The sequence below is a fragment of the Schistocerca gregaria genome, chromosome 4 (genome assembly GCF_023897955.1).
Source record: "Schistocerca gregaria isolate iqSchGreg1 chromosome 4, iqSchGreg1.2, whole genome shotgun sequence".
Taxonomy (NCBI): domain Eukaryota; kingdom Metazoa; phylum Arthropoda; class Insecta; order Orthoptera; family Acrididae; genus Schistocerca; species Schistocerca gregaria.
Genome location: NC_064923.1, coordinates 708,534,391 through 708,547,092, shown reverse-complemented (window position 1 = coordinate 708,547,092; position 12,702 = coordinate 708,534,391). Strand labels below are relative to the sequence as shown.

Here is a 12,702-nt window from a genome sequence, read left to right as displayed (position 1 = left end):
TCCACCCGGTCTCCCGCATGCCCACTATATGCCCTCGCTCAAAGTCCATCAACTGCACATACGGTTCACGTCCACGCTGTCGCGGCATGCTACCAGTGTTAAAGACTGCGATGGAGCTCCATATGCCACGGCAAACTGGCTGACACTGACGGCGGTGGTGCACAAATGCTGCGCAGCTAGCGCCATCCGACGACCAACACCGCGGTTCATGGTGTGTCCGGTGTGCCGTGCGTGTGATCATTGCTTGTACAGCCCTCTCGCAGTGTCTGGAGCAAGTATGGTGGGTCTGACACACCGGTGTCAATGTGTTCTTTTTTCCATTTCCAGGAGTGTAGTTTCAGTTAACGTTATTACCATCATTTTTTCCAAAATTAAATTCTCCACAACTTCTGTTGAAAACTTTGTGCAAATTGCCTGATATATAAAAAACAAATTGGGCCAAGTAGTTAGTTAATTAAAATTTTTATGAAATTACTTTTTTCCTTCTCTGAACATTCTGGAATACTACTGCAGATACACATCTGGGACATGTTTTATTAGATTCACCAGATCAATAACAACAAAATAGATGGAAATAGTGCTTTACTTTAACCTCATACTGTTTTGCAATGGCTTCATATTAGCGAAGTTGCTAAATTTCAGGCAATATCTTTTATTATCCATAACTAAACTATGAACTTTTTTCTTTAGTTTTACTTGTAAAATATTTGCATATCTTCGTGAATCACCCTGCGTACTACAGCCATCATGTGCCACAAGGAATCACAAGCAGTACTGTGCCTGCATCTAACATGAGGCCAGCCCAGACACAAACACTGAAGCAACATATTTGTCCCTTTCCACAATATGCAGTAGATAATGTTGTAACATGGCCCAGAGATACATCAGGTGAGCAGATGGTATCACTCTCCAGGCCAAACCATACCTCATTGTTCTGTGTCCATTCACAGTGAGAGTGATATCTTGTTCATTTAGCCACACAATGTCCTTGCGTGAGAGGAATGGAAATGAAGGGCTCTGAATTAAACAGAGCACCTGCTTGAGGCTAATAATACATAGCCTGATGGAAAATGTTAACACAGAGGCTTCTATAAGGTCTCTCATCAGGGCAGGTACCATGCTGGTTGGATGTCTTCTGGCACTTTAAGGCAAGACTCCTGCTGTTGAATGTGTCCTCTCTCCTGAATTTTCCTTGTAAAAGTGAAATGATACTGCATGATATGATGACATTCAACTCCCAGTCCACCTTGATCACACATAATTTCATTTAGATGTGTTCACTATGCTATCCTGCTTCCCAATGGCTTGAATCCAGTGTGTCAAAAGCATCAACAAATGGTCGGAACAAATGTACCTGACTTAACATTGCAGATATATAGAGAAGCCTCATACTGGCATGCCATGTATGCCCCACATTGTGCTGCCACAGTTTAATCACCACTCTGTCACTTTGATACGCGGTTTCATGTAATCTCAAAGGTCTCATATCTTATGGTAAAAAGTGTGGTAAAAGATTTATACTTGTCCAATTTAGGATCCTCTCAACATCAGGTTTGCACTGAATTGCTGATCACTCTTCTACTACTAATAATTATTTTTAGTAGTTTTTATCTTTAATTTATACTGCTTGTGTGGTGCTGCTGGCACTTTTGGCTGTCTGTTCATATTCTTCCCTAAATGTATGATCAACAGTTGTTACTCATTTTTGATTTCTGAATGTGTTCATTAAAATGTGAGAAATTTATCAGATATTGAAAGCTTTCAGCCATTAATATCATATGGAAAAATATTCTGGGGCAATTACACAATTAGATGTATGGTATTCATTGCATAAAAATGTGCAGCAAGAATTATATATCGCATTCATTATCAAACATGTGGTCAACTACTAGGTATACATGTAATTTAGAACTTTGTGTTTGTAAACTAGTTGTAATGGACGTAAAATGGGGGGGGGAGTTATGAGATCACAAACTTGAAGCCCACATCCGCCATGTCGGTTGCCCCAAACGTGCTTTGATTGTTCGGAAACATGGAAGTGTTTTGATCAAAATGCCAGCTAGCCTCATTTATGGATATAATAATAGTTCTGATTATGGTCTAAAGTGTAATGAGATCACAGTCAAGCAATATTTTATTTTATTTTGCTGTTTACTTTTACTGTATTGGTTTTACTTCTGTTGTTTGTAGATTTTCTATCAGTCCATCTCAGAAAAGCTCTTGACTCAAATGTTTTTAGATGAAAAACTGGAAACTCATCAGACATAATGAAAATATGTTTTCAGCATTTTCAGAAAGAGGACACAGGCCAAATGTTAGTTTCATCAGTGCATGTTGTTGTTGTTGTGGTCTTCAGTCTTGAGACTGGTTTGATGCAGCTCTCCATGCTACTCTGTCCTGTGCAAGCTTCTTCATCTCCCAGTACCTACTGAAACCTACCTCGTTCTGAATCTGCTTAGTGTATTCATCTCTTGGTCTCCCTCTACGATTTTTACCCTCCACGCTGCCCTCCAATGCTAAATTTGTGATCCCTTGATGCCTCAAAACATGTCCTACCAACCGATCCCTTCTTCTAGTCAAGTTGTGCCACAAACTTCTCTTCTCCCCAATCCTATTCAATAGCTCCACATTAGTTACATGATCTATCCACCTTATCTTGAGCATTGCATTCTTCTGTAGCACCACATTTCGAAAGCTTCTATCCTCTTCTTGTCAAAACTATTTATTGTCCATGTTTCACTTCCATACATGGCTACACTCCATACAAATACTTTCAGAAACGACTTCCTCACACTTAAATCTATACTCGATGTTAACAAATTTCTCTTCTTCAGAAACACTTTCCTTGCCATTGCCAGTCTACATTTTATATCCTCTCTACTTCGACCATCATCAGTTATTTTACTTCCTAAATAGCAAAATTCCTTTACTACTTTAAGTGTCTCATTTCCTAATCTAATTCCCTCAGCATCACCCGACTTAATTTGACTACATTCCATTATCCTCGTTTTGCTTTTGTTGATGTTCATCTTATATCCTTCTTTCAAAACACTGTCCATTCCGTTCAACTGCTCTTCCAGGTCCTTTGCTGTCTCTTACAGAATTACAATGTCATCGGCGAACCTCAAAGTTTTTACTTCTTCTCCATGAATTTTAATACCTACTCCAAATTTTTCTTTTGTTTCCTTTACTGCTTGCTCAATATACAGATTGAATAACCCTTGCCACCTTCAGAATTTGAAAGAGAGTATTCCAGTCAACATTGTCAAAAGCTTTCTCCAAGTCTACAAATGCTAGAAATGTAGGTTTGCCTTTTCTTAATCTTTTTTCTAAGATAAGTCATAAGGTCAGTATTGCCTCACGTGTTCCAATATTTCTACGGAATCCAAACTGATCTTCCTCTAGGTCAACTTCTACTAGTTTTTCCATTCGTCTGTAAAGAATTCGCATTAGTATTTTGCAGCTGTGGCTTATTAAACTGATAGTTCGGTAATTTTCACACCTGTCAGTACCTGCTTTCTTTGGGATTGGAATTATTATATTCTTCTTGAAGTCTGAGGGTATTTTGCCTGTCTCATACATCTTGCTCACCAGCTGGTAGAGTTTTGTCATGACTGGCTCACCCAAGGCCGTCAGTAGTTCTAATGGAATGTTGTCTACTTCCGGGGCCTTGTTTCGACTCAGGTCTTTCAGTGCTCTGTCAAACTCTTCACGCAATATCTTATCTCCCATTTCGTCTTCATCTATGTCCTCTTCCATTTCCATAATATTGTCCTCAAGTACATCGCCCTTGTATAAACCCTCTATATACTCCTTCCACCTTTCTGCCTTCCCTTCTTTGCTTAGAACTGGGTTGCCATCTGAGCTCTTGATATTCATACAAGAGTTTCTCTTATCTCCAAAGGTCTCTTTAATTTTCCTGTAGGCAGTATCTATCTAACCCTAGTGAGATAACCTTCTACACCCTTACATTTGTCCTCTAGCCATTCCTGCTTAGCCATTTTGCACTTCCTGTCGATCTCATTTTTGAGACTATGTATTCCTTTTTACCTGCTTCATTTACTGTGTTTTTATATTTTCTCCTTTCATCAATTAAATTCAATATTTCTTCTGTTACCCAAGGACTTCTACTAGCCCTTGTCTTTTACCTACTTTATCCTCTGCTGCCTTCACTACTTCATCCCTCAGGGCTACCCATTCTTTTCTACTGTGTTTCTTTCCCCATTCCTGTCAATTGTTCCCTTATGCTCTCTTTGAAACTCTGTACAACCTCTGGTTCTTTCAGCTTATCCAGATCCCATGTCCTTAAATTCCCACTTTTTTGCAGTTTCTTCAGTTTTAATCTACAGGTCAGAACCAATAGATTGTGGTCAGAGTTCACATCTGCCCCTAGAAATGTCCTACAATTTAAAACCTGATTCCTAAATCTCCGTCTTACCATTATATAATCTATCTGATACCTTTTAGTATCTCCAGGATTCCTCCATGTATACAACCTTCTTTTATGATTCTTGAACCAAGTGTTAGCTATGATTAAGTTATGCTCTGTGGAAAATTCTACCAGACGGCTTCCTCTTTCATTTCTTAGCCCCAATCCATATTCACCCACTGTTTCCTTCTCTCCCTTTTCCTACTGACGAATTCCAGTCACCCATGACTATTAAATTTTCGTCTCCCTTCACTACCTGAATAATTTCTTTTATCTCATCATACATTTCATCAATTTCTTCATCATCTGCAGAGCTAGTTGGCATATAAACTTGTACTACTGTAGTAGGCGTGGGCTTTGTGTCTATCTTGGCCGCAATAATGCATTCACTATTCGGTTTGTAGTAGCTTACTCGCACTCCTATTTTTTTATTCATTATTAAACCTATTCCTGCATTACCCCTATTTGATTTTGTATTTATAACCCTGTATTCATCTGACCAAAAGTCTTGTTCCTCCTGGCACCGAACTTCACTAATTCCCACTATATCTAACTTTAACCTATCCATTTCCCTTTTTAAATTTTCTAACCTATCTGCCCAATTAAGCGATCTGACATCTTGGCCACAATAATCCATTCACTATGTTGTTTATAGTAGCTTACCCGAACTCCTATTTTTTATTCATTATTAAACCTATTCCTGCATTACCCCTATTTGATTTTGTATTTATAACCCTGTATTCACCTGACCAAAAGTCTTGTTCCTCCTGCCACCGAACTTCACTAATTCCACTATATCTAACTTTAACCTATCCGTTTCCCTTTTTAAATTTTCTAACCTACCTGCCCTATTAAGGGATCTGACATTCCACGCTCCGATCCATAGAACGCCAGTTTTCTTTCTCCTGATAATGACGTCCTCCTGAGTAGTCTCCGCCCGGAGATCCGAATGGGGGACTATTTTACCTCCGAAATATTTTACCCAAGGCGACGCCATCATCATTTAATCATACAGTAAAGCTGCATGTCCTCGGGAAAAATTACGGCTGTAGTTTCCCCTTGCTTTCAGCCGTTCGCAGTACCAGTACAGCAAGGCCGTTTTGGTTAATGTTGCAAGGCCAGATCAGTCAATCATCCAGACTGTTGCCTCTGCAACTACTAAAAAGGCTGCTGCCCCTCTTCAGGAACCACATGTTTGTCCGGCCTCTCAACAGATACCCCTCCATTGTGGTTGCACCTACGGTACGGCCATCTGTATCGCTGAGGCACGCAAGCCTCCCCACCAACGGCAAGGTCCATGGTTCATGGGGGGCATCACTCCATATTAGGGGAAAATAGTGGATTATGAAAGCAGCATTTTCACATCATGTACTTCTCTTCTTGATTATTTAAAACACGTATTAAAAAAACTTACAATAACAAGCCCAAATACTTAGTCTTGCTGGACCAAATGTACATTTAAAACCAGAAAAAAAGTCTGAAAATGCCTTCCTGACACTGTGTTATTCACAAAAACACTGTAAAATTTACTATTCAAAACAGCTGTTACGTGCAGACATCCAAAATTTAGGAAAAGATGCAGCTATGACTGTAGTCTGCTAATGTTTTGGATCATCTGACATGGTGGCTTGGCTTCAAAGCAACGTACAGTGTAAATCTGTTGTGCCATATTCCTTTGTTATGCCTCCATGCATGTACCACTTCATATTATAAACATGATCTTTTGAACACCAGGATAACTAAGAAATAATTAACTTCATTATTTAGTTTTGAAACTGTTTCTTTTTCTTTGCAGATTTCATATACCATGGTGCACATTCTAGTACATCTTCTGATATATCTCCCATGTCAGAACAGAAATCACTGCCAAGGAGAGGGAGAGCGAGGTAGGCATCTTTTTGAACTAGTGTGCAAAGACTTTTTTTTAAGGAAATAAAAAGCAAAGAAGGCACTTGTTACCACTGCAATTAGCATTCTTTATTTTGTAATATAATGCCTCTTATTACCTTCCTTATAACAAACAAAAAAATGTTTCAGTGGGCACTAACATTTTTATTTTTTGTATTGCATTTATATGAAACTGGAAAACAAAGCAAAATTTTACAAAATAACACAGCTGTTACTAGCAAGGTGATGGTCAGCAAATGTAACTGGCTGTCATAATATGAGTTTACATCAGGAAACTTGGTCTGGTAAACTACATTAGAAAACTGGAAGAAAGGTTGAAAAGAATTTTTGCAAATAACATTGTAAGAAATATATCCTCGAAATGATAGATGACTATGAGAAAAGAATTTAGCTGACTATTTTTGGTACTTGAAGGATCTTCAAAAGTAGAACAAGGCTGTCTAGTGCATTTTAGATTAATAGATTTCACTTTGATTCTGGCCCAAAATTTTTGATAATTTGCTTTCAACAGAAGTACTGAGAAATTATACCATCAAATGTTACTGTAAAACTGCTTAGTAATCAGTTAATTTTTCCACACAGTATTTGTTAGGGAACATTACACGTTTTTTCTTGATAGCTCCATGTCATGTTGTAGAATTTGTCAAATATTTAAAGATCATAACTGTATGGTAGTCAATAATTAAAAAGTATGCCTGACATTTTATCCTAACCTAATTTAATTATTCTTCTTTCTGTAAACAGTTCATTAACCAGTGCAACTTAGGACACCAACAATTGAAATAGCTTGCTTACCTTTTACATTACAGATACAGGCAACAGACCCTTTGCAAAATTGAATTAAGAAAATGGTTTCTGTACTGTTGTACATTCTTTACCCAGGGACACAATATCATTCTTTTTAATTTTCTTCTACACTATTCTACACATTTTTTTGAAATTCGCTCTTTCTTTTTTCACCTTTCTTACTGGCATGCAGATAATCTAGCAAATACTTCACAGCATTTAAAGTCAGCTCACACTACTGATCTTGAAGACAGTGAAACTCCATTGTATAGGTACATTAGAGCATCAAAAAATTAATACAATGTTTCACAAGTACTGTGGAAATTTATTTTTAAACAGGAATTGTTCCAGATTATTCAGTAGTTGCAGTTTCTCTAAGATGTACAAGTTCTTGTTGTTCACAGACGGGATGGATATTTCCCAACAGTAATATACTTTATGTGCAACATACTGGGTTTTAAAGAAAATTTCAACAAATCATTGTGCAGATTCATTTCATGTAGTCATTTTAATCAAGCTTAATGAACTTTAATATGATAAAGTACTAAATGAAGTTTAGTGAACTGAAGGAAATATACTGCAATGATGAACCTCCATGTCAGTCAAAACTATGTGCCAGTCCAGGCCTCAAACTAAAATACAAGAGTCAAAGAAAGTGATGAAGTAAAATGTTGGTGGATAATGGATAATGAAAACTGACATTACTACAGAATATTGAATTTTATGTTTAGGATAGAAGCCAAAAAAATGAATGTACATAAAATACAGCAAAAATAACCTGCCATTTCACTTGACAGATACTTCTTTCCTTCATAAAGTTCATTTCACCAGTGAATGTTGCAGTGAAGGATACTGGGAGGGCTACAGCTATAATGTAAAAATGTCAGTACCCTGTCATTGCTTACAGAATGTTTCACATTATTTATTCTTTGCATTTGGTAATCCAGCAATGAACATAGAAAGTTTCAGTTAAAAAATATACACCAGTCCCTGGAATAATACTTTTTGCCTGCTTGACAATTTCTGCATGTGCAATGCACTATTTGTAGAATAGTGATAGAATTTTGACACTTTTTAGAAATTCATTTGAAAACTGAGTTGTGCTTGTAAAAAGATAGAAAATGACTACTTATATCAGTAGCATTCTTCTTTAATTTGTGTTGGAATTTAAAATGCTCTGTAGTGAAACTCTTTCTGCAACAGTTGTTCAGAGTGCAGAAGGTAGTCAGTACTGACACATGAACATAGTGCACCCTGTTTTTATAAGTGTTGACAAGTGGCAGCAATTGCAGATGGCTTGCCCCCAGCAAAGCATCGCTCAGGACGCTGCTGCCGCCACTGTCAGTTGCTGAGGCATCTTTTACTGTGAGGGATCCGAGGGAGAGGGAGACTCCGGACCGGCCTGAACTCAGTGAAGCAGAGTGCGATATTGACACGCTGAAGAAACTCAAACTGGGCCTGCGGTCTTCCCTGTGGTCTCGTCCCAGTGGTAGTGCAACAACCACTCATCACAACCAGTCTGATTACTCAATTGCTGTATAACAGCGAATGGGAATGAGAGAACATTTTATATTCTGTGTTGTACATATGCATATGAACACCATGACATGTAATATATTTTCATGTTTTGAAAGATTTGGGTACTTGTTATCCAGTATTATTGTTAGAAAATATTTCTGGTTAATGACTGATATAATTTTATACTCTTGTAATGTTAACTGGTGCAATTTTATATTTACACATGGAAATGTATAAGATTTATGTGAGAACTGAACTGTCTTTGGCTCAGTAAGCTTGTGGCATGGTTTGAGTTCAAAACCCTTTTTACATTATGTAGCATTATATATTTTTGTTGTGGCTAGCAGCTCACAGCAAACCCACAGATTGTTCTCTCAGAGAGAATGACAGTTTGTAATTGAACTGTATGGAATTACTAGGTTTATACCTGAATCTCCTCCCCCACCCCCAATGCCCCCCCCCCCCCCCCCCCAAAAAAATATGACTTTTTAAAAGACTGACTTGCTACATATAGTACATATTTGAAAATGTGAAAGTATGCTACTAACTCTACAGTTCAAATTCCTTGCTGCAGAAAATTACGACAGACTTTTATTCAAAATTTTAATAATGGGTGTCATAAGGGTTGTAGTAAAAGTTTGAATCTTTCCAGAATATGCGTTGTAGATTCCCCTCACCTTAAACATACAACCCCATCACCAAAAAAATAAAGCCGTATTTATATATATATATTTGTAACAAATGGTGCTCAATATCTTTGTGGTTATTTGAGACTTATACTGGATCATCTGTTCAAAATTTGGTATGACATGTTTGTTTCACATTTTCCTGGGTATATGGTAGAACATAAATTCGCTTCTTTGCCTTCTTGATCACAACTATTGCCCTAGAATATATATGCAAAAATGGTATTGTATATCTCTGTGTGTGTGTGTGTGTGTGTGTGAGAGAGAGAGAGAGAGAGAGAGAGAGAGAGAGAGAGAGAGAGAGGTATGTTGACAGGAGAAATAGGGGGAGGAGGACTTTACATCTAAATTACCAACAGAAAGACAGACAGGAGACCACAGAACCTTGCATTTGGAAGACAGTACAGGGGTCTCTTACTAGCCTGCCCACATTAAGGCACTATCATCATCAAGTCATACTTTACGTAAGCCAAAAAGTATTTTTTGTACACTCTGGTTGTTTTATTTTCACACTACAAAATCTTAGAAACAGATAGTCTGGATAATAAACTGTATATCGACAGCAAGCTAATTTTATTAAGTTTATGACTATTGGTCACTTTTTCCATACCATCATAAGAGTCATTGTGAATAAGTTCCCAAAGAGTTAAAATATTAAGCTGATGTGCCTATAAAAGTTGTAAACAGGTGTATAAAGTAATGAGTGGTGGCTTCTGTTGACAAAATAAAAAGCAAATGTTAAATTCTTCATCCTGCAGCATAAATACAAAATAGCTCCACTAGCCAATACATCATACTATCAAGTATTTATAAGTCAGCTCACATACTAACAAATGTAAAATGATTTTTTTATATATATAATTTACTGTCCGAAGAGTGATGTGCTTGCTTATTACTGCCAAAGAAATCTTTCAAATATTACTATGTAATAAATTGTGCCACATGGAAATTTTCATCCTGTAAAAGCCAATCATTTTCATGTAAATATTGTGATACTGAGGAGGCAAATAATTTTATTAATGTATCATTCAAAATTGAGGCAAGCCATTTGATATTTACCAGTCTAAAGATCACAGTTTTCTACAAATTTTCTTGCTCATATTCTTAAAACTAATGTGTAACAAAAGTCCAGGTCTGATGTACTACAAATTGAGGACCAACAGGGTGTCCAAATCTTAGTATTCCACATAAAACTATACAGTATTCCAGTGACCCATGTGTTTTATCCAGTTAAAATCTATTATACAGTCACTTGTAAAAAATGAAACAGTGAAAACTTTTCTATGTACGTTATATGTTTTTGGAATAAAAGATGTACTTTCAATGCAATTTGACAATGTTTTTTTTCCTCAGCAATTGGAAAGGCTCTCTTCATATTTCCTTTCATAGTGAAAGTACATACTTCTTCGTCAAATTACAATGATCAAAACAACACTTCCCAATGGTCAGTCAACTCCAATTACTTTTCTGGTGAATGTAACACAATCCAATCCAATTAATGTGACCACAGCCTATGTTTGACCTCAGTCTGCAACAAACACTCTCAAACAGCAGGTGGCAGCATTAGCAGTGGAGGGTGTGTCAGGGTGTGCAGAAAAAAATTCAGTAGTCGTAATGTGGAAATGGAGCATCATTGGCTTTTGAGCCAATCAAAGCATTTCTGAATGGCTAAGTTTGTAAGCTGTTCACATGCTGTTGTGGTTACAGTATACTGTGCATGGCAAAATAGCACAATCCAAAACTGGCAATGTGGTATCCTGGTGCACAATAGGCCTTAGACGACAGGTTGAAGATCAATGTGGAGATGTGTATGGGCAAATAGGTGTGAAACTGCTGGACAACTAGCATTCAGATGAACCAAGGGGTTACCAACAGTCTCCCCTCAACAACTACTCAACGAATGCTGGTGCATATGCACCTGTGCAGCAGGTGACTGGTTCATGCACCCATGCTGACTGCTGCTCATCAGCCACAAAGGATGGAACTCACAGGCCAATATCACAAATGGACATCCAATGGGTGGTGAAGGTGGCCTTTTCAGATGAATCGAGGTTTTATGAACAGATGACCATGGCATGTACACATTAAATATCTGAAAGCAAAAACCCTGCAACAATTTTCAGAAGGGTTCAGGCCGGAGAGCATTCTCTGGGTGATCCTGTCATTCTGGAAGGCACAGTGGATCAACACAAGTATGCATCTATCCTTGGGGACCATGTGTACCCCTATATGAAGTTTATTTTGTCTACCAGCAGGACCATGTAATGTGTCACACAGCTTGCAGTGTACATGCATGTTTGAAGAGCACCAAGAGGAGTTTACCACACTCCCCCCCCCCCCCCCCCCCCCCCAGCCAACAAACTCACCTCATTTATACCCAATTGTGAATCTTTTGGACTGCCTCAATCAGGCTGTCCATGCCATGGATATTCAATCAAGTGCAGCTTAGGTCCACATTCCTGATGGTACCTTCCAGAACCTCATTGGTTGCCCTCATACCCATCTCACAGAGGTCCACACTGCAAAAGATTGTTATTCAGTCATATGACAGGTGGTCATCTTAGTTTGACTGAGCAGTGTATTTTAAACATCACTATACATTCCAATGGCCATGCCATAATTACCAGGTGTATTATGTATTTTTACTTGTGACATGCATATGTGTCATCTATTTGGCAACTGCTGATGTGTCATCTTGCATCTGAATCAGTATGTAATGACTGTAGTAGGGATGGCAAATGGTAGACTTTGGTTTATTTGGAGAATTTGAGGAAAGTATGGTTCATCTGTAAAAGAGATTGCATAGGGGACAGTAGCTGTAACCCATTGTTGTGCATTGTTTGAGCACTGCAGCAAGTCAGAGGTGGGCTGCTAGATTTGTTATCAGTAGGTTTGAACAATATTCAGGTATTGTGGAGATGCCTCAGGATCTCAAATGGGAAGCACTGGAGGGAAGGCGATGTTCTTTTCAAGGAACACTACTGAGAAAATTTAGAGAACTGGCATTTAAGGCTGACTGCAGAATGATTCTACTGGCCAAATGTACATTTCATGTAAGAACCATGAAGATAAGATTAGAGAGATTAAGGCTCTTCTGGAGATATTCAGTCAGTCATTTTTCCTGCACTTTGCGAATGGAATAGGAAAGAAAATGACTAGTAGTGGTACAGGGTATCTTCTGCCAAGCACCATGTGGTGGCTTGCAGAATATGTAGATGTAGATGTAGAAATGTGCAGGAATACATTTTTGTAGCATTCCACATGTTTGTAACTGCACATTTTCATTGTATATGACGTATTCAATACACAAAGTATTCAATAACTTTAATAGGCTTTTATCACTAACTGCTTCCAAAAGAGTGTAACTGAGAGAAG

General features: G+C 38.0%; 1 protein-coding gene across 1 annotated transcript in view; it reads left to right on the top strand.

Annotated features, from left to right (window-relative positions):
• LOC126267877 (Down syndrome cell adhesion molecule-like protein Dscam2) overlaps positions 1-10,650 on the top strand; it is a 1,296,028-nt gene extending 1,285,378 nt beyond the window's left edge. Inside the window, exons 31-32 of the mRNA XM_049973186.1 lie at positions 6,225-6,315; positions 8,416-10,650. Coding sequence (XP_049829143.1) covers positions 6,225-6,315; positions 8,416-8,665 — 341 coding nt within the window. The 3' untranslated portion in view covers positions 8,666-10,650. The remainder of the gene's footprint in view (positions 1-6,224; positions 6,316-8,415) is intronic.
• Positions 10,651-12,702: the final 2,052 nt, after the last annotated feature.